This window comes from Sander lucioperca, chromosome 2, assembly GCF_008315115.2.
Source record: "Sander lucioperca isolate FBNREF2018 chromosome 2, SLUC_FBN_1.2, whole genome shotgun sequence".
Lineage (NCBI taxonomy): Eukaryota > Metazoa > Chordata > Actinopteri > Perciformes > Percidae > Sander > Sander lucioperca.
In genome coordinates this window covers 25,854,165-25,875,968 of record NC_050174.1, presented here as the reverse complement: position 1 = coordinate 25,875,968, position 21,804 = coordinate 25,854,165, and the positions used below count along the sequence as shown (strand labels likewise).

The 21,804-nt window shown below is 42.6% G+C and overlaps 1 protein-coding gene across 14 annotated transcripts in view; it reads left to right on the top strand.

Annotated features, from left to right (window-relative positions):
• Nucleotides 1-21,804, top strand: part of fbrsl1 (fibrosin-like 1) — a 318,377-nt gene that overhangs the window by 221,101 nt on the left and 75,472 nt on the right. For 11 of the 14 annotated variants that reach the window (XM_035995470.1, XM_035995454.1, XM_035995460.1 and 8 more), the window contains one exon: nucleotides 4,237-4,266. The exons of the other annotated variants lie outside the window; for them this stretch is intronic. In XM_035995470.1, coding sequence (XP_035851363.1) covers nucleotides 4,237-4,266 — 30 coding nt within the window. The remainder of the gene's footprint in view (nucleotides 1-4,236; nucleotides 4,267-21,804) is intronic. 14 annotated transcript variants of the gene reach the window in all.

The following is a 21,804-nucleotide window of genomic DNA, read 5'->3' as shown; positions in this document are numbered from 1 at the left end:
ATGTAAATGTATTTAGGAATCAAGATGTAGTAGCCACATCCCAAACTGATCAATTCAGTGTTAAAGTCATTGCAACATTGTTTTGGAGAACACTTTGAAGCTTGTTGTTGAAAAGTGTGAAAACAGCAGGCAATTGTTTGTTCCGTTTCTCTGTAATTCTTACACTTACCATTACCATTTTATCTAACATACTCACAACATACTCTGGTGGCGACATGTCTTACAATGACTTTGATAAACTGCAGCCATGCAAGATTTAAAATTATAATATAAAAACACAAACTTTCATACATTGCTTTCATACATTTTATTTATTATTTTACTCTTTTTGAGTAGGAACCAATAGTGACAGTGAAATGCCAGCAGCTCAGTAAACTTGTTTTGCCTATTGTTTTTCTGGATTTCTTGCAGCAAGTGCAGGATTGCGATCAGTATTCAGGCAGACAGTCTTTGACGCCATGCCAGCATTTGCTTCGCCGGGCAACTTCCTCCTCTGTTCTTCTCTCTATCTCTGAGGCAGGAATCATGGCAGACTGTCCTCCGAGTGTGACAAGTAGAACTGTGTGATTAATTTGGCCAGTCGATTTAATGTGCTCCGGGATGCGCACCGCTTATTGTCTTCCCCCTGCACGTCTATCGGAATCTGCCAGAGAAAATGTCCAGGAGAATCGAGACATCCATCCCTCCCTTCCTCCCTCTCTCTCTGTTTTTTCCCCACTTGCTCCTCTTTCCTCAGCCCTGCTTCATTTTAGGGCTGAGCTACACGGTTGTGGGGGCCAGCCCAGGTCGAGGCCTGGCTCCATCCAGGGCTGCTGGCAGAATAAATCTCCTGTCTCTGAAGTGTTGAAAGCTGTGTAAATGTCAAACGCATCCGTGTGATGTGCTGGCTGAGGGGAGGGAGGGTTGCAGAGGAGGAGGGATGCTTGGAGGGAGGGTTGTGGATGAGCTATCCACTGAAGCTGAAGTCCCCTGTTACCCTTCGTAGCAGGCGGTTGCCAGGTGCAGATGTTGCTGCTTGCTCCCTGCCTCTGAAGAGCAAGCCAGTTGGTTTTATTTTTTTATTTTTTTTTTTGGTTTGTTTGGTTTGTGAACATCTATGAGAGACACAAACCACCAGGGGCTTGGCTCCTGTCAGGCAGCTTAGTGAGCTGCATATATCTCCGTTTTTAACAATGTCCCCTCTGACCACCAGACGTGCCGTTACGGGAGGTTTCAGTTTGGGGTTGTGGCTTTGCATTTTCACCATTTGGTTTTCTTGTATAGGCTTGCTAAAAATATTTTACCCAGTGTAGATATTAAAAATAGCATAGGGTGCTAAATGACGTGGTCCTCTTCTCCGACCCATGCACTCACAAACAGGAGCCAATTCATAGGTCTATTGTATTGTTTTCTTTGACTCGACTGAGTGTAATAGCCCAACAGGGCAATTACATAAAATACTGACAAAAACTGCTCTAACACTACCTCCATCCGTCCATCCCCTCATCTCTATAGCATCACCCCCTGCCTGTTCTTACTGTTGTTTTGCCTTCCCACCTGCTTCTCTGTCTCCTGCTGTGCTTGTGTCTCTCTCTGTCTGAGCCCTAGCTAGTATAGTCCTCTTTATGCTCTGCTGCAGCGCATGCTTCTTGTAAAAGGATAAGCACCATGCTGTGACTCTTTGATATTATTTTTCCTCCTCGCCAGCTCCAGCCTTGTGAGGCCTCATCTCTAGTGTCATGGCTACTGCTGCAACAACAAGTCCAAGCATGCACCCAGGGAATAGACCCAGCCAGTTTTTCATCTCCCATCACCTAGGGTTTAAACTCGTCCCCAGTGTTAGAGAAGAACACCGCTGTGAGACGGAAGTCATCTGTTCAGCTGCATGCGAAGAATACATCATACACCGGTTTCCTGGGGGTAGGGCCAAGTCGGAGATTGGATCAATTTTCCTTTTTATTCTAATTCGTAGATGGATCAAGATGGAGAGAAACATTGTTTTGAATGTGATTCCTTGGTGAGCAAATGGGCGGTTATTATAGGTTGTGATGTGCCCCTAACAAGCAGTATAGAAATGGCTGACAATTAATCTGTCCAGAATCCGGAGTCTGAATGGTGAATTGATTGACAAGAAGCCTAAGCCACTTTCTCCTCTTAATGCCCTGCACTCTGTAATAATGAAGGTCTTTAGACAAGCAGAAGCCCAGAAATTAGGGTTTGCAAACATTCCCCAAGAGAAAAGAGGACATAGAAATGTGGCCAATATTTAACCTTTTCAATTCCCAGTACATGTGGGAATGCACTGTATTTTCTCATTTTATTCAAAGTGGTCATTACCTATTTTTTAGAGCAAGTTATCAAGATAATTTTATAAATATGTAACAAAGAAAACGCATGATCATATTTTTGTATTGCATTTATTCTATTTATCTGATTTAAATAACCCCACTTTTAACTATATTTACACAAGCACAATACAATTGTCAGGCCATTCTTGTATTTTCTCAGGGACATTTTGTGCATTATTGTGAGGCACCCTTTTCTTTGCTTTCACAAGTATTTTCTTTTCGCTCGCTGACAGGCTCTGGAATCATAAAAAGCAATCCCTTCCCAAGTAGAAAGCCTCATATTGAACGTATAATTTTACTGTATTTATCCTCCAACAGGTGCATGTTCTTGCTCTATTTGTTGTGTAGGAATGCTTCAGTGTGAACAATAGGAGCTCAGGCATTTCTTGACGTTGTTATTCTGCAGATAGAGATGCAAACACAACAATAAACCCTCCCAAGGGGTTGAGCCACAGTGTTTTTCACTTAAAGCTTTCTGCCAGCAAGGACTCCTGCTGTATCCTTTGTCTTTCCAGAGTAGGATGAATCACGGGGTATGGGAGCATCCCCCCCTCCCCCTCCGCTTTCCTCTCCTGAGTGAGCTTGGCCACTGAGCCCTTGCACTGATTACTCTCGTTACTTAATTATACATTTGGACCCACCGCACTCGCAACAAAGGGCCGCTTTGCCTCCATTGACCCAGCTCCCTCCTCATTGTGCCCGGCTCTGAAAGGGAGTCAAACAAAATAAAGAGGCTCCACTTAAATATGTTGCCACAGGGACTTAATTGACAGATTGAAGGCGGTTTTTCAGTGGGGGCCCTCTCCCTCTCTATGTGGCTCTGCTCCTCATGCATCCTGCTGTGAGGTCCAGTGGGACTGGCCTGCAGCGCGACCACTCTTGTTTCCACAACTTCACTGTCTATTGTCTTGGGGGAGAGAGAGTTACCGGCCAAGAGCATTTAGCGACAAATGAATGTGAGAAACAGAAGCAAGGACCACAGACATGCCGTGTGTGTGTGCGTGTGTGTGTGTGTGTGTGTGTGTGTGTGTGTGTGTGCGCGCGTGCATATATAAAGGAACTAAATATCAAGCAGACATGTTTATTTTCTTATAATACTTTTACTTCACACATTCTTGCATACAATTTTTAATATTAGAATTTAATAACGTTTTTCTAAAAAGATTTTTCTGTCTGTGAACATGTCACGAATGAAAGAGAGGCTGCAGCATTCTCCTCATCTGTTGTCAGTAAGGACCTTTTTTCCCCTTTTTCTTGTTGTTTTGAAGGCTGCACCTCTTCTCAAAATATTTGAGTCTGATCACTTTGAATTTGAATGGTGTGACTTGTGGAGCGTTGAAGAAAAACCCATTTCACTTTTTGGAGTACAACCTCTCTTGTTATTTCATTCCTTTATCCCTGTGGAAGTCTGACATAACAATTAAAGACTGGCGTGACACTAGGCAGATTTGAAATACCACACTTAATAGGCAATGTGTGCAGGAGTATTCAGGGAGCCTAAGCTCTCTGTGTCCTTGAGATACTATCGTCCAATTTTAAAGCACTCTTAAAAGGCTAAATTAGGGCTAAACAAGATGCAGCTTAATGCAAAGTCATTGAACATGCTCTTCGTAATAGAACCCAGTGTATAGTATTATTCGCTTTTCATCTTTTTCATTTTTTTTCATTGAATTTGCAACAAAAACACCAGAATGGCGTTCTGTGCGGCTGTGCCGCTTTTGAAACGTGAAAAACTCTCTTAGACTACCGCACTCTCCTTTCCCTCTTCATCCTCTGCCGTTTGCACTGAAAGCTGTCAGTGAATGAGAGGTTGCACACAAAAATAACATCTGCACTGATTATGGGCTACTGGGGGGAGCCAAATGAATAATTCCTTATATTTCCTGTGTCTGTCTCCTTTCTGTTACAGTGTGACAGCGAGAGTGACATTGACGACAAGGTAAGACTGCTTTTTCCTGTGTTTATTCACCCGCCACATGAAGTGGCTGAGAGTTGTGAATAACAAATTTGAGCTCTCAGCTAAAGAAGGGAACCAGTCAAAGTGTGTTGTTGGTGAGAGAAGATGAGGGGTAAAAGACACTCTGCCAGGCCCAACACTGTTGATCATTTACGTCTGGCAGAGCAAGAAAGGGACAAGGAAAATGCACAACAGGAAGAAGCTGATTTTTTAGTTAGTTAGTTTTCTGTTTCGAATATCCTAAATATGCCTTTTAGCCTAGATCATAGGGTATGCTACCTACTGTACAGTACGCTTTGGTATTCTTTTTGCATGGCACATAGCCCCTCTGTCTGCTTGTTTCTTTAATATACTAGATAGTAATATCACAGCTCCACTTTGTGCTGTTTACATAATCATGTTTACTTTAACATTTGCCAGCAACGAGTTATGTGCCAGGCACAGAAATGCATTACCGTTTTTTCTCGCAAATGTTGGTAAAATTTTGGAAACGGAGAGGATTGTTAAGAGGTAAACAAAGGTGCCTCTGTTCCTTAACGTAATCAAAGATGACAACCATAAATGAAAGCTGCTCGCTTGCGCAGCTTCCATTTTTGCTTGTGTGTAGTAATTGTGAATCATCTTATGAGACAGTGAGTCTTTGAGGTTAACATTTCTTTAAAAGTTAGTAGTACTTACAGTTGCTAAATCTAAATTTAATCTTCATTTTCCTTTCAAAAGTCTCAAATGTAATCATGGAAAGCCAAGACTGGGGCTCACGCTATCAGCAACTTGGTGTGCTTGAAAATAATTGCATATTATTTTAGCAGCGATGTCATCAAGTTTTAACCATTTGACAATTTGACAGATGTAGCCTATCAGTTTCACTTCTGTGTATTTGTTTATCCAGCCTTGGAGGGGGTTGTCTGATGGCAGCCACCTGGTTACAAGATGAAACGCCTTTGGGGAACCTCACGCATTCTAATTCCTCCACAGTTTAGCAATTACTTCCTGGTAAATGAATGAGATAGCATGCCTAATCTCCTGTAAGCTTAGCTCCCAGTTCTGTGGAAATGTCTGCAGCTCTCCCTATAAATAATACATTGATAGTAGGCCCAATTTGCATTAACTGTAGCCTGGCAAGTCAATAGGCTTTTATCTCTTCATTGAAGTGAGAAGGAACCGAGGGCGCTAGCTAGTTGACACGACAGAGAGACGTAGCAGGCCTGTCAGTCTCCATACGGCTCCCTGGCATCACTGTGGGGGGGGCGGGGCAGAGAGGGAAGCTCTCAGAGTGTTTTCTTTTCAGGGTTTTGTTTTCCTTCCAGTTACTCGACACTTCTATGTAGTGTCACACGTTTTGACATTTAATATATAAAAGTTTGATACTACGATACAAAACAACACTACTATAAGAAAGAGAAGACAAAGAAAACAAGCCTTGCTGAGGCGGTTTTATAGAAACTTAGTGTTGCTATGTTGTTGGTTAGGTGTCAGCCGCTGTCTGTTTCGAAAACCACTCCATATTTGGCGTTTGGCACCAGCTATGTGAGCTAGTTTAGGTGGACTTGGATACAGTTCAAGACATGGTGGACTATTAGACAGTGCTGCCAAGCTTTCAGCCTCCTGATTGTTGAATTTTGTTCCAATTACTACACAGTCCACCTTCAAGAGCCAAACTGCAGCTTCACCTGTTCAGGCTTTACTTGTCATCGGTATGCCATGAAGTGGTATTTCAGCCTGCCAACCATTACTGGTTCACAAAAATCGATTGCTGAATGCAATCAATGAAAGAGACTGTCATTTTACTACTGTCACTTTTACAAGTATGAAACATACTCAATGGACTGTATGTGAAAACAACAAACATGATACCTAAACCATTAATGTGAATCCAATGGGCAGGAAAGCAATACTGTAAATGTAAACATACAATCGTTGGCAAGAACGTTGTTCCGTTATCTTGGCTTTAATGTGTGAAACTCTTGATTCTCACTCCTAGATCCTTTTCTTGCTTTCTCATGTCTCTTCAAGCCTTCGTCTCAGTTCTTAGTTTTCATTCTCACTTTTAAAGTTCTATCTCTTGGCGTTGAGCCTTTTTTTGACGTGGGGGGGTTGACTTGTTGCTTAAAGGAGAGGTACACATGTTTCTGATCTCATCTTAAAACAATGCTGACATGCCCATATTTACATTAAACCATTACAAGAACAAAAAAACTCTATCACACTATTGTTTTTAAATAGAACAAATGTGAACCTATCCTTCGAAGGCAACTTAAGAATGAACAAGACAGGTCTGTAACAGATCTCAAACTTGTTTTTGTGATATTTGTAACATTACTGACATAGAAAAGGAATTTATACCTAAATATTCTCCCAAATTGATTCTAGCTAACATGGGATGGAACAGCAACATTGGAACTCAACAACTGTTTATACATACAGTACATGGACAATGAGTGTAATATTTGAGCAGAATTTCCTATCTTCAAACTCCTTTTAAACTACATTGTGTTATGTTAAGCAAGACCAACCCTTTCATTACAAAGAGTAATAAGAACATGTGTCACGCTCAACATAGCAACCCATCAACATAGTCCCATTTGAAAGCTTAACATCTGAGTAAGAGGCCCAAAGGTGAGTATTGATATTGTATAGTGTTCTGACGATGGTAATGTTCCATTCTCAGGAGCCAGAGGTATTGAACAATGAAAAGCTTTCATCTGTGGCCAACAGGAAATGAACGACAGCGTATTTCCAAGACAGGTTTTACTGTTATGGAATCTTTGAAAATACACTGTTGATGTACGTACATGTATTTGTCAAGAGTGCAAGAAGAAAAGAACATCTGGATAAAGGCTACAGCAGTGCTGACCTTTTCATTTCTCAGAAACACATATTATCATAATCAAGTTGATGAGAGTTGCGAATCATCTGTAGCAAATTGCTGAGGAAAGAAGAAGACTGGGCGGGGAGGGGGGGGGGGGTTACTTTGACAGGCCATCACAAAAAGCAGCTATAAAAAAAGTGATGGTGTAAAAATTGGGTTCCATGAGGAGAAAGACAAACACTGTCATTTGTAATTGCCTGCACTCAGGAAAACTCGACAGCGATAATTTTCTGCAACGTTTTGCTGAAACAGGTGCCAGCTCCTCCCGTATCTTTCCAATGAAAACAAAGACTCCTTTCACATCAGATTACCAGCCACCTGAACACCCACATTGTCAGGATTTCACAGATTAACTTAATTAGAATATTGCTTCCAGGTGTGCCCCTGGGGCGCAATCAGTTACACTGTATTTGAATAAAACTGACGAGTTGCTGCTACAGCAAAGTCAGTTTAGATTGCTGCACCTTGTGAAGATCGCTTTTATCAAAGCAATGCTTGAGAGTGCAAGCAGTGATGTGTTTCTTACAACGTGTCAGACTTGAATTCTTCTGAGATTGCCAGGTCACCCCCAGTTCAACGCGAGGCTGCTGTGAGGGGGGATCTTTATGTAGATTGGCCCAGCCTCGAAGAAACAAGCAATCACAATCTGGGTGATGTTTTCTCATCACCGGCATTTCTTCTTGGAAGGCCCGTCATCTGATGGCCGAGATTACATGTTTGACAATCAGAAGTATTCAGTGTTCGTTTTAAAAAACAGCCCTGACCTTGAATTGCCTCCCTTATGTCTGCACCCTGGGGGGAAAACCCACATAATTAAGGTTTCCTTATGGAGAATTAACAGTCTTTACTGTTAGTGGGCATAGCCATGCTTAATCAGATGCTCATAAAGGAACTAACCACATGTTGGGTAAATCACTTGGCGATACAGGGACTAAAGTGTTTTCAAGTCTGTTTGAGGCCGTGCTATGGAACTGGGAACGTCATTCATTCTTTTTTCTTGATCCAAATACTTTGAGCCACTTAATGTCTCTGTGTGACTGATTAAAATGTACTTACATGCACGTGTTAGCTGTTGAGTGCTTCACAAAAAAATGCGTTGAATGAATGGTTGTTTGTGTAATGGTGACATCTGTTATAACAAGACGTCACGAGGACAATGTTTGGTATACATTTGAATAAGATGTGTTATTCAACATACATCCTCATTAGGGTTAGCGTAATAATTTAACTTTGTGAGGAAACGTTTCAATGTGGCTAGGGAAAGAGAAGTTTGGGGTCCCCTGCTGGAGCTGCTGCCCCCGCGACCCGACACCGGATAAGCGGACGAAGATGGACGGATGGATGGAGGAAACGTTTCAATAGTTCATTGTTTCTTCTTTTTGGTTTATTACTATTTTATTGCTGTAACATACTTACAGTCTGGTACCATGGTTACATCAATCGGTTTTAACTTGCTTCGTTTTGTTTCAAAAGAACTTGTTAAGGCTTTTCCCACATTTTCAACACATATCCCAATCAGTGTCCTAACACCACGTCTGCTATAAATGTTGAAAACCTGTACCCACCCTCCCTACTGCACCTGTAATCTATCAGCCAGCCAATCCTGTCAACCTCTGACATGTCTGAGCTACTCCAAGTCAAGACGGTCATTTTCTTTCATTGGAGAGGCAGAGAATGAAATACAGCGGGATTTATCCCTTCTCCGTTAGTTCATGCACTCTCCTGAAGTGTCAGCCTATCTTCATTAGGCTCCACTTTTCCATCCTCACTGGCTCCTCCAATTTCCTCTGTATTCCTTCTCCTGTGCAAATAATGCAGTGGCTGTCTGTCTGTGTGCGAAACGTTAGCAAGAGCCGCTCGTATTCTCGGCAGCCCTTAACACAGCGGCCTCGTGTCAGGCGCGTTACCACCACCAACGCCGCAATCACCATAGCCACAGCGGAGGACACCCAGGTCGGCTAATTCTATTTGGTCCTATTTGCCGAGCAGTCACTCAGCAGAAAGTGGATCTGTCTCCGGGGGAGTCTCCAAGGACCATTACCACATCCTGTCTATGAGCTCTTTCATGGCTCCGTTGTACTCATGTGCCCGGGCAGCACACAGGCTCTGATTGACACATTAATTCCTTTTCCACCCCCTTATCTTCCTGCTGTGTGCAGAATGAATGCCATATCACTGCGTCAGAGCGTCTCTACCGGCTTATCAATAATGGTTCGTCAGCTAGTGGTATCCTCCCAGCTGATGTATTTTTTTTGGTGGGGGGGGAGGGTACGCTCTGTGAAGTTAGCAGTGCACCCGCAGCGGAAAGCAAGCACGCTGTGGGGATTTCAAACATATCGTTAACACCACCACTACCCTCACCTCTTTATTTTTTCTTTAAATCTCATTCCCCCCCACCCCCTTGTATTTTTTTTCTCTTTTATTTACTGCCTGCTCTCTATCTGTCATTAACAGCGTTGTCAGTTTTTTTTCCTCTTCCCCTCTGTCGCCATCTTGGAAAAGCAATAGTAATATATATTCATGTAGGTATGTTACCCCTCTCCTACATACCCCTCCCCAACCCCCACTACTTTGCAAGATCCCGATTGGTCTCCGAGAGTCATCATATTCAATAACAAACAGGCCACCCACCAGGCCGCTGACAACCTTAACGTTTTTTTACGAACGGGGGAAAATGGACCAGCTTAATGTTTCGACACAAGTGATCATCCGTCCTCATCTCTTTAATGAAATTAGATTAAGTGCACCTGGGAAAGAGCTGAGAAAGCAGAATGCCTCACCACCTCCTTTAATCTAAAAGCAATTTGCCAGTAATATTCCTTTCCCCCCCCAGCTTGGGATTTGCCGGCCCTGATTCAAAATGGAGGAGGAACGAGATGAGACCAGAGCTGACTGGTTGCGTTCAGCTCCCCACAGGCACTGTGAAATTAGAACTGACACCGGCAACACAGGCCTTAATATGGAGATGTCATTTTTCTTCTCTTGCTTTTGTCTTTCTCTCTCCCTCCCCTCTTTCTCAGTTCCTTCCTCTATTCACTACGGTTTCCACTTTGTGACTAAGCCTGAAAGACTAAGCCTAAACCCCCCCCCCCCCCCCACACACCTCTGATTTCAGTAATGCCTCTGGTAAATATAAGGTTCATATTAGAGTTATGTCATAAACCTTTTAGATGATGACTTCTAGCTTTGTAGATTGGCCAGAAATAAAAGACAGCTCCTCACATCAAGCTATTACAATGAAACTGGAAACATTTATCACTTTAATTTATATTGAGCAATATACATGATTCGGTCAGCTCCGAATCATGTGCGCGCTGCAGGCTAATGTTTTTTCTTCTCTTTTTGTGGTTGTCAAGAGATACATCTGTTGTGCATTTAGTGCACAAGTATGCGGTGATCAGGGAGCACATTTGGATTTGTCTCTGAAGTGAAGGAGGACGCCTTTAGTCTTAGCAGGATGTGATGTGTGTTTGTGTACAAGCTTGAAGGGAAGTGAGTGTAAGGGCACGCTCAGCGGTGAAACTCAAAGCCCCAGTGCATGTTGGGAGGAAAAGGCGTGATGACAGAAAAAAAAAGCTTCTGCAGGGCCAGCCAGCAGACACAGCCAACTGACATCAGCAAAGGCCGCTTGTCACTAGCGATGCGTGTCATACAGCAACACGGGGACAGTCAACATGGCCGTGGCGTCATTGATGTGGCACCCAATAGCCTGGTCCACATTCTTTATTAAAGGTTAGCACTGATGTTGGCACTGCAGATGAAAATAGAAAGGTTGTGGCAAGAAAAAACCACGCCAACCACTCAGAGCAGGGGAGGTGTGAAAACCTAACATGGCTTTAAGACTGTAATCTTCTTTCACTTGCTGCCTGTTCTCAGGGAAGCTGTTTGTGTTGGTAGAGAGTGTTAATGGAACAAATAGCCATCCCTATTAAAATCATAACACGCACCCTGTCCTCTGTCTTTGAAAAGACCAGCGCTCTGCTAACGCTTTCACCACTCAGCCACGTTCAACAGCTTGTGATCATTGTTATTGAGGGACCTTTTTGTTGCCTCGATGAACACCATGTTTTGATATGTGTTTTTTCTCTCCATCTCAACCAGATCCATTTTTAGTGGTGGTTTTCCTCAAAAAAATATTTTTCCCACCTGAGAACCCCGGTTCTGTAATAGGACGGCCAGGCGAAATGCTCGATTGCACAATTTTCTGCTAGAGATCTCGTCAATTCAATGCCACAGTGATAGCGAAAGCAACACCCGCTGTGGTTCCACGTTACAGCTGACTCATACTGTATGTATCTGTAGATCATTGTTAGTGCAGCGGAAAAGAATTGCACAAGTACGTTTTTGATGGCTAACAAATGATTCCTAGTAATCCAAATGAAAGTTCACATTTGCTTCGTTCAAAACAGCATTTATCAATATTTCCAACATGAATGTAAAATAAGATTACTGTGTAATGTTAAGAGGGCCGCAGCTTTTATTGTCTGCATAACGTCATCTGCCTTTTAAAATAATTAGATTGCAAAACATAATATCAAACATAAAACCTGCTTAACCTAATTAACCTGAAGTCACTTTATGCGTAATATGTTTTGAATGATGCACTCTTACAACAGTTAATGCGCATCCACTTAATAGCAAGTAAAGCACAACCCATAGCCGTGGGAGGAGTAATCTCAATGCAGTTATGGGACACAAAGTTAAACAGGCAGCTAAACTGATTCTGTGCTCAGTGTGTGTGTCCACTGTGCTCTGGCAAAGCGTTCATTGTTTTTCAAGTGGCCGGTGTTTGAATAACAATCCAAGCACTATATACATTTTTCCACATGAGTAATAAAAGTAAAATTGAGTCCATATTGGGTGCAGATGTTCTGTGGAAAGAAAAAAAAAGACACAACTGTTTTTGTGTACGTGGATGTAAGATTTGAGTGTTTCTGATCGTGCATAAACATAATGTCTAAGTGGGTTTTTATTCAATAAACATGGTTGGGCTGTAATTACTTACACATTTGGCTGGAAATGCAAGACAGACTTTGTGTGCGTTTCGAGCTGGAGCACCAAGACTCGTGTCTGTCCCAGCCTTGGCTTGTCTGCACAAGACTTCCTAATGCAAGAGGACTTGCTTTTCCTCCACAACAAATGGCATATGCAATCAGGGATAAATATAGAATTCCCTGTTGTTATTAGGAATCAGTGCCATCGGGGATAATGTTTCCCTAAAGAAGCGTTGCTTCCCCTTAGTCCAGGAATACATCAGTAAATGGAACTTAGCTCCACTGTGGCTGTGAAAAGAATGTTTAGAGAGCCTCAATTCCCTTCTCAGACAAAGAGGCCAGTCAGCTTAGTAGTACGCTAGACATAGTTTTTTGTAGAACCTTTATAAGGAAAATCAACACACATTTATCATGAAGTCACTGGTCATTGTTATTTCTTGAGGCTCTGTATTCTGTCTCCATTTACCAAATATGTTCTACTGAAGCCAACGTTCACAGCCTTTATGGGAAGGATCATCTGCAGCCCTCATAATGGTGATGATGGACAGTAAAGGAAGTGAGCCCTGAGTCTGAGCCTCTGTCCCACCCACTGAGAGAAACATATTCCATCTTTCTTTTGCTAACCACTTGAGCATCTCCAAGTCAATCTAAACACAGATGCCTGTGGATGGGCTGGCGACTGCCAGACCTCAAGCCCTGTAGGCCCTCACGTCACTTGGGCTCTGGAGAGAACTTTCCGTGGGTGAATGTGTATGTGATGTGGAAAGCCGAGAACCCCAGAGAGCACGCCGAGATCAGGCCCAAACACACACACAGGGGCCAGCTGCCTTCAATTAAGCCAGAAACCCCAGCCTCTGCCGTTCCTTATGCACAAAACCAGCCTGCTTTGATCTGCGCCAGCCAAGGGAAAAGGTACAGGGCTTGAAAGATTACAGGGAAAAAAAATAATTATTGTATCAAAGGGAGCGCCATAAAAGTTAACAGGGGGACTTTTAGGCTCAGGGGGCGGCGGGAAGCAGGTATTAACGATGGCTGTCACTCATGTTCATTTAGCACTTATTTTCCATTCGCCTTTTCGGTGGGCTTTAACTAGTGGACACACCTGGTCTCTCTCCGAAGTTAACTGTAGAACTCTCCCTGCCACTTTTGTTTTTTATGGGCACAGAAGATCAATTCTGAGTCAAGCAGGGCACATTGGCACGACTGAAGCTGATATGCTTGTTAGTTTCGGCTTGAGGACGAGGACTGTACGAGGACGTACAGCAGCTCTTGGATATGAATGAGGTTTGGAGCCAGAGACAGAGACCAGCATTAAAACTGTCCCCCTGCCAAGCACCACAGACGCAGGCGGCATGGGCAGCCATTAAATGAATTTGACTTCATTAGTGAGGACCTGCTAGGCCTGGGGTCCCCACAGAGATGCCAGGGGGGTGGGAGGTAGGGGGGTGGTGGTTGAGTGGCACCAGCCGCTGTGCTCTGAGGGGAGCGAACACATGGCACTGACAGGCGGAATATGGCCCCGGTTCTTACACCAGGACGGCTGCCAAACAAAGGCAACATGCGTCACTGGCTTTAGGGGCGCTCAATCAACACCCGGTCGGAGCATTAACGCCATGCGCACCGCGCCACATCAGTGAGGAGGCTGCGGGCCGCTGGGCAGCCTGCAAGTCATGCGTGTGCACACAGTGAATGGGGCAGCTTGATATGATACAGAGACACTGCCAACGGGGTGACCTACTGCCATCACCTTTGTGTCTGCTGCCAGAAACGCTCATGTTATCACGTTACAAAGCTCACATTTATCTCTTGTAAGTGACTTACAGCAATGATATATGTCAGCAGTTTTTAAGTAAGTAACATTTGATGTCATTACTTGTGGCATGTTCAGTGATTGTTCCATGCTTTACTCGTATACAGTTGGACAGTATAGTTGTGTTTGGGCTGCACCGGTGTGTTACTGGTGGAAATAAAATCAATGAAATCACAGGCAGGACTGACATCATGCATTGTGTTGACATAATTTCAGTCTGAGCACATTTGTTGACAAAATACTCTCATTCCGGATGGGAAGTTGTGCCATTTCATCATACACTGTAGGTGACTTCTTTGTATGATTTAAGAGTAAAATGTATTTTTTATATAAAGCTAATGGACCTGGTATTGAAAATGAAAATAAATAATAAATGACTGCTTTTGAGTTGAAAGTTTATCTTAATCTGCATTATTTTTTCTGGATCTTAAAGTTCAGCTCAGTTGCAAAAAATAAACCCACTACAGTGTAGGATGGTCAAATTGAGTGGCTTGGCTTTTTTGTTATTCTTTCTTTTTATCTACTTTCAGCTAATGTGAACTCCACCAGTTAATTTATCGAGGTTACATGCTTTGCTTAACAGCCACCTTTAACAACATTTCTAACCAGCAACCTCCCAGTCCCAGGCCTGCTTCTGGAACCTCGAGGCAACCACCACCAGCTTCTGGAGCTGACCCGAGCTCTGCAGGGAGTGGTGCACCTGATAAATAGAGAAGTGTGGAAATAAATAAATAATGGGGGGCATTAAGTCCGGATAGGACTGGAAGGTAGCCTGAGGGTGGTAAGTGTTCTGTCTGACAGCAGCAAACACTTTGATCAGAAGGCCCCGTCTGAAGATCGCTTCCACATCTGCACAGGGGGAACGAGCTGTAAACTGCCAAGAAGCATTTTAATGACAGTTGGATTATAAAATGAAAGAGGGCTCCAGATGGCAGGCAGTGCAGCGGCTGCGGTTCAGGGGGAGGCTGTTTAAACTGCTTTTTTATTGATAAAATATGGGGTGAAAAATTGCGCAGAGCTTATTAGGCGTCCCGCTGTGATGTTGCTCAGCTGGCCAAGCTGTTCACCGTGGCCCCCGTCCAAACATGCCTCCATAAAATTTTAGCAGTACCTTTAAATCTGTAAGATCCCTGCTTGTTAAGTTCAGCCTGGCTCCCCCCAAAACCCCCCACTCCGTATGTGTACTTTGAAAGACTTGCTTGTGTCCTTTTTTTTTTTTTTTTAGGCTGGATGAAAGCGATGTTAGTAGCTCAACATAGACTAAGGAGGTTGGAGGGGGGGGGTTCCCACATAGCATGCTCGTTATCGTCCGCCACGAACCAGAGTTTAGCCCTTAAACAACTTAATTCCTGCATGATTTCATTAGCTTTACTCTCCTAGTGATAAAATGAGACCAGCCTTATTAATTCAAGACACTGTGGTTGTGTTTTCCACCTCGATCCACAGGGTGCTGTTGAAGGCAGAAATAGTCATCTGGGCATTGACATTTAGTAACTGGCTACAATAGTAGCCAGAAGGGAGAAACCGTTGGACTAAGTGTGAATGGACTACCAAGTTGAAGCCCAAATCACATGAATAGTAATCTGCATCAGAATATACTAATATAAGAGAGGTCATTTTAGGCCCACAAGGGAAGTGAAGAGACAAGGGTTTGTTCAGTAATGAATTCCCTTTCAGAGGGGCCACCTTGAGGCTTAATAAATGCACACGCTAGACAGAACTCATGATTTATTAGGGGGGAAAGGCATTATAATTAAATTTATGTGATTTATAGTGATAAGTTAGTTAAATCAGAGTATAACCTTTTAAAATGTCTCCCTGTTATTTACTTTACACTAAATTGGTCTCATGAACATCTTTGATCTTGAGTTCAAATTGAATTTGCTGGAAATGTGAATAGACCTGATTTAAAAGCTGGGGGAAAAATAATGGTCTCAATAAAAGGGATCAGTTAAAGCCATCTTCACTTCATCAAAATCCATACATGTCAGATGTATGCTCTTCTCTCCGCAGAGTGGGCTCCTCTCAGCTGAGATATGTTGTTAGCCATGCTCTCACTGCTAATTTAAAATCCATTTAAGCTGATAGGCGGGTTGACTAAAACGCTGTCGTGATGGCTTCGCAGAAATGGCCGCCTGGATATTCTTCAGAAAATGGGCAGCTCCAATTTATATTCCATAACTACCACTTGAAGGGCAACCCGTCACAGCCCCATTCCACCCTCGCGCCTACCCACGGCATCAAAGACAATCACTGTCGACATCGCATCAAATTACAACTGTTGGTTTGCTTGTTTGTCTCGTTATGTAGCTTAAAACTGCCATCTCCCACCCAGGGAAGGTCTCCTCCCATCTGCCCACACTTATGGGTCCACACACACACACACACACACATACACACATCCCCTTCCAGCACAGAGAGAAGGGAAAGGCAGCCGACAGCCTAATGGACTAATTTGTAATTGCGAATGAGAAAAAGCTGAGTTGTTGGACGTGTTATAATTTGACAGAGAGTGGCAGCTCTGAGCCGGACAATGGCACTTCAACCACAAATCTTTCCCTCCTTCCTCCCTCCTCTCCCTTTCCTTCAAATGCTTTCTTTCTTCCCCTTCCGTGGAGAATATTTAGAAAGGAAGGTGATGGGAGAGATGCTTTCGGCACATTCTGCTGCTCAAAGCTCCTAGCTCTGTCATATTCCTTTTCTTTTCACCCACCCCCCCTCACATCCCTTCCTCCCCTCCTTCTCTACCTTCACATGGATCCCATAGGATGGAATAGGCAAAGTATCTCAGAGCATTCAGATGCGTTTGAAGTGCAGGACAGATGGGGGGCTCGAGGGACTGTAAAAAATGAATTGAGGCTAGTAATAGGAGAGATGTTTTGAATCCTCTACCCTATAAGTTATTTATCAGGGGCCCTTAGTGGTGGAGGAAGACTTCAGAGTGCTCCCTTAATGTAGCATCTGATGACTAGTAGAGGGGGCTGTTCCAGGAAGTACTGCTGTAAAACAGGAGGGGAACATTCGCAGGGAAGTCTCCCAGGGCCTGGGCAAAGGAGAGGAACAACACGCAGGGTGGCTCTTTCCCAGCATGTAACACAGGACAGAGAAGAGAACTGTACAAGAATATATCCCGGAGCCCCCCACCAGCCGGTGATATCAAACAGGATATAAAGCAAGAAGTTCTGCACTAGCATTCCCACCACGTTAGGCACGTTTGAGTAGGCAAGGTACTTCAAATAGTTGTGAAAATACATAACCAGAAGCAGATGAACAAAAGGCAGTGGCTGCTGGTTATTTTAGTGGTCATTCACGTTATGACTCCCTACTATGACCTCAACATTGCCTATTTCTCTATTTAGAAATATCTGCTTTATGAAAACATGTTTACAGGCCAGAGCCTGAGCAGTAGGCCAGTTAACTCAGCAGATAATTCATAGAAAAAGCACTGAATTGGACCCTCTTGCAGCAAAGTCCTTTATCTTAGACACACACACATCATCCTTTTTTTTTATTTTGAATGTGTCACCCAATATTGTATCGTTTCTTCGACATGTAATCGTCAAACTGCGTCACATCCATAATGTCTGAAATGAGCATCAGTAACTATCTGATTTCTAATCTCAATGACCGGAAACAATACATGGGTCTCACCACCTTGAAACAGCGTACACACGCATTAACAAAGGCTAGTAATGGGCCGAGCCAACCAGGGAAGTCTCTGATCACAGGAGGCTAATGGCCTCTGAACTGATCACTGAGGCTAATAAAGACCAGCTAACGACATAGCTGCTTCGTTTGTGCAAATTGCCCTCCCTGGACCTCCGCCGTGGCCCTTGTCTCCCGAGCAGCTGTCACCAGGCATATTCCCTGACACCGCTCAGACCCTGGCCTCAGCCTCAAAGCTGGGCACAGCGCCAAAAAACAATTGTCCTCTGGTGTCCTTTTACCACGGTGAGGTTTGAAAAAACATTGTCTAAGTGCATTGTTTGTTTTTGCCAGATTTACATCTTGGTAAACCTGCATGTGTCCATGTGCAGATGAGGATCTCAGACCTAGATAGTCTAAATATTATTCAACAACACTGTCTGTCCCTAATCATTATTGAGGTCAATATTGACTTTATTGATAACCTCTGGAGACCATGCATTGCTTAATGATTTCACCCGTAGGCATATGCAATCATCTTTAGCACGTCAATGCTCTGTGTACAGCCAAATCAATATGCATGTCAATAAAAACATGCGTGAATTACTTAGCTTAGGGAATATAGTGAGAATATGGAGTCACACAGAAGAATACCAATAATAATGTTTATTAAATGTGTGTATGTATCATGTTTGTATGTGTAATGTGTATATGTATTTTCTTTAAGTAGCTGAACGTGTTTCTACAACGCTTAAACCAGACTCCACATACATGAATTTTTTTAAAAGCATTCAGTTAGGAGTGAGGAGTGATCTAAATGCTTACAACTTGTGAGAGCAACAAATTCTATAGTAGAGAAATATATCAATAGGACTAGAATTTTTGGAATATTATTTAGAAAATTATTTTGACAAGACATCAACCGTCTAAACATTCTGTATATGTAAACTCAACACACTATAGTCTCGCATTGCCAGACCTATCTCCACAGCGCGGTGGAGATAGGTGCTTGCTCTTACCAGTGTATCGCCGTGTGTACTTTGTCTATAGTAATCCCCACCAATACCAAAACGTCACATATTCTTTGGAAATCTCTACAATCATTCCCCGAAAGAACCAAGCAGGCCTGCCTTGCTGCACGATCCAAATGTACTTGCCATTTTCAGGGTGTAGCTTGCTAGCTCAAAGTTTGTTGTTGTTTCCTGAAGCGAACAGAGTTTGAAAATGGCAACACACAGAGAATGGAAAGTGAAGGACATCCGGGGTGTGAGCCAGGCGCCGGATGTCAGGCAATTATCCTGGAAATGTACTTCTGTTGATCCAGACTAAACACACTATAATCATACACTTAGGTCTCCTGCACACTGCCTGCGTGGCGTGAGAGCTGCGTGGCGTGTCTGTTTTTATTTCGGCTCCCATGTTAACAGGTTAGAGCTTACACACTGCCTGCGTGACACGCACGTCTCAGGAAAATGAAAACACGTGCATGCCAGAAATTGGACCGACACCTATTTTTCACGTGACACGCAAGCGTGTTGGAAGCGTTTCCAGGCAAAATAGAATACAAAAAGATGTTTATATGTCATTTTGATACAAATACATTTAATAAATGACATGTTGATGTTTGAAAGTCTCTAGGTTTTGACATACAGTAAATGCAGATATAAATGTAATTAAAAAAAAATAATAATTATTGATTTTCAAATATTGCACCTGTCAATACAGAAATATTCTGTAGCCTATTTTGCCGTCAATACTGCCGATGTTGTCATTGCTGTAATCAAATCAGTATATATTTGTTTAACATGAAGTATACTACTGCTTGAGTGCAGTTTATCAATGGGAAACATCCATGTGTACAGACAAGGCTAGCAGCAGCAGCGCCGCGTCAGACACGTTTCTGGTGTGTAAAGACATAGAAAACGCCACGCAGCCGCCACGCAACTGACACGCAACAGAAACGCCACGCTCACGCCACGCAGCCAGTGTGTAAGCAAGTTTTAAGCAAGAAAAGCAATAAGCCTTGTATTTGATTCACATGTATCAGACAAATAGGAATCTAGCAAGAATGTGCAGAATGAATGTCATGGGTTTAAAGAAAAACACCATTTCTGATCTAACAGAAAGCCTTTAGCCTTATTGGACATTTCTCCATTAATGAACACGGTATCACGTAAACTAACATGCCACTTGTAAACAGTATTTTCCACCCCACACCTTTGTAAATGATATGTGGTGACAATTGCTTTTGGGCATATAACACACAGTTTGGCTCTTGATGTTGAACATATCTGCCTCTGCCAAATCATATATATATATATATATATATATATATATATATCAGGTAAGGTATTTTTTCATTGTGCAGAACTTGTAATGCAGATGCAGCAGTGGCCATTTTGAAGCACTGACGCATGGTACAGCATTACAATGGGCAACAATTTGCATATCATTTCATGTTGGGGATATTAGATTAATGGCTTGTGACTGGTGTGATGAATACTAATTTAGCCTTAAATCATGTCACCGTTCAGACATGAATAGCTAGCTGTGCAGCAGAGCAGCTAAGCAGCCAGACATTTTATAAGGTCAGCTAACTTCCCTAGCCAAGCTCTTCCTGTTCCTTATTCGTTCTAGCCGGTTATGGCACTTGTTGTAAATGTTTGCTATTCCAGGGACTGTTGGCTTCCCTGTTAAGGGTCTATGGGCCCACCACAGGGGTTAATGCTATCTCCATTTACCCCACCAGACAATAAAATCTGCTGATAGAGTCAGGCCAGCAGTGATGGCATAGCTGGGACTGATGAAAATCATAAATGTTGCGTTGCCCCAACCCCTCCTCCCAATGGCCCCAGTTTGACTCCCAGCGTGCTGGTCCCTGGTGCAGACAGCTTTTGTGTCCGCAAGGCGTAATGATGTTAATGTTGTGTGAAAAGGCTACAGAGATACGCAGGAGAGCAGAGCATCATGCAGTGTTTTAATGTCATCAGAGACTGTTTAGACTCACCAACAGGTTGTGCAGTAAAACAACATGGAGGACGTGGGTCCACAATAAATGAACCAAAGCCCAAAACAATACTACTATGAGTCTATGAGATTCGTTAAACATGGTGGTCACTTAAAAGCATTTAGCCTGACTTTAGCATTTCGTTTTGTTATTGGGTTTGAATCAGATTAGAAAAAATAATGAAAATGGGAATTTTGCATTTATAATTTACTACAGACCTTGCAGCTTACACGTTGTAATATTTCCTGACGTTTGCCTTGCCGTGCTTTGGGTTTGGCTTCTGCGAGAAGCCGAACCCTAAAGGTCGGGAGGGACTGGCACAGAAGGCTTGGACCCGGTCATAACTGCTTGCAGTTGTATTTAGGTTTGAATCAGATTAGAAACCAAAGTGGAATGAAAATGGTAGCTAGTCTGTTGCCATTAAGGTTCATTTGATATGGGTAAATGAAGGTCAGGATTGCGATATTTTGGTTTAAAATTGTTAAATGTCATATTTTGCCAAAACATTTAGTACCTCTGAATAATATTTTCATTTTTAGATGGATACAACATTCCTTGGATGCTGAACTATATTTAACACCAAGTATAATAAAATATTTAAAAAAAAATGCCAGAATCAATGTATGTTACAATAAGTGTTTTCCATCAGTGTAGAATCGTTCATATATATAATGATTATTATAACAAAGGTAATGTCTGTCATCAGGTGAATGACGTGGTAATTCAGTATTAAATAAAAAGTGAATGGTATCCAAATCAGCAAACCAATACAACAGTATTACCTTGTTTTCCAGAAACATTTTGGTCATGTTGCCACTTTAGTATTTAGTATTTACAGTAGAGTTTCTAATGCAGATGTTCCCAACATTACTACTCATCTATTTTGGGAACTTTTAAAGATTCTGAAACGCTTTGAAAATTACCAATTTCTGTACATAGACACCTGCATGTACAATACTTTTTGCTATCAGAGGCACTGTACACTAAATTAAGTAAGTAAGGTTTATTTGTGTACCACCGTTCACAGAAATGGAATAGAATTAAAGAATAAGAACAGACAAATCATTGATGCAGCTTAGTTCATAGCCAGACAACTGAAGGTACAGCAGCTCAACAGTACAGCATTGTTAAAAATTACTGAAGTGTTCCCCAATAATTATAGGAAAGCATTGTTTTACTGGTTGTCCCTGATGAA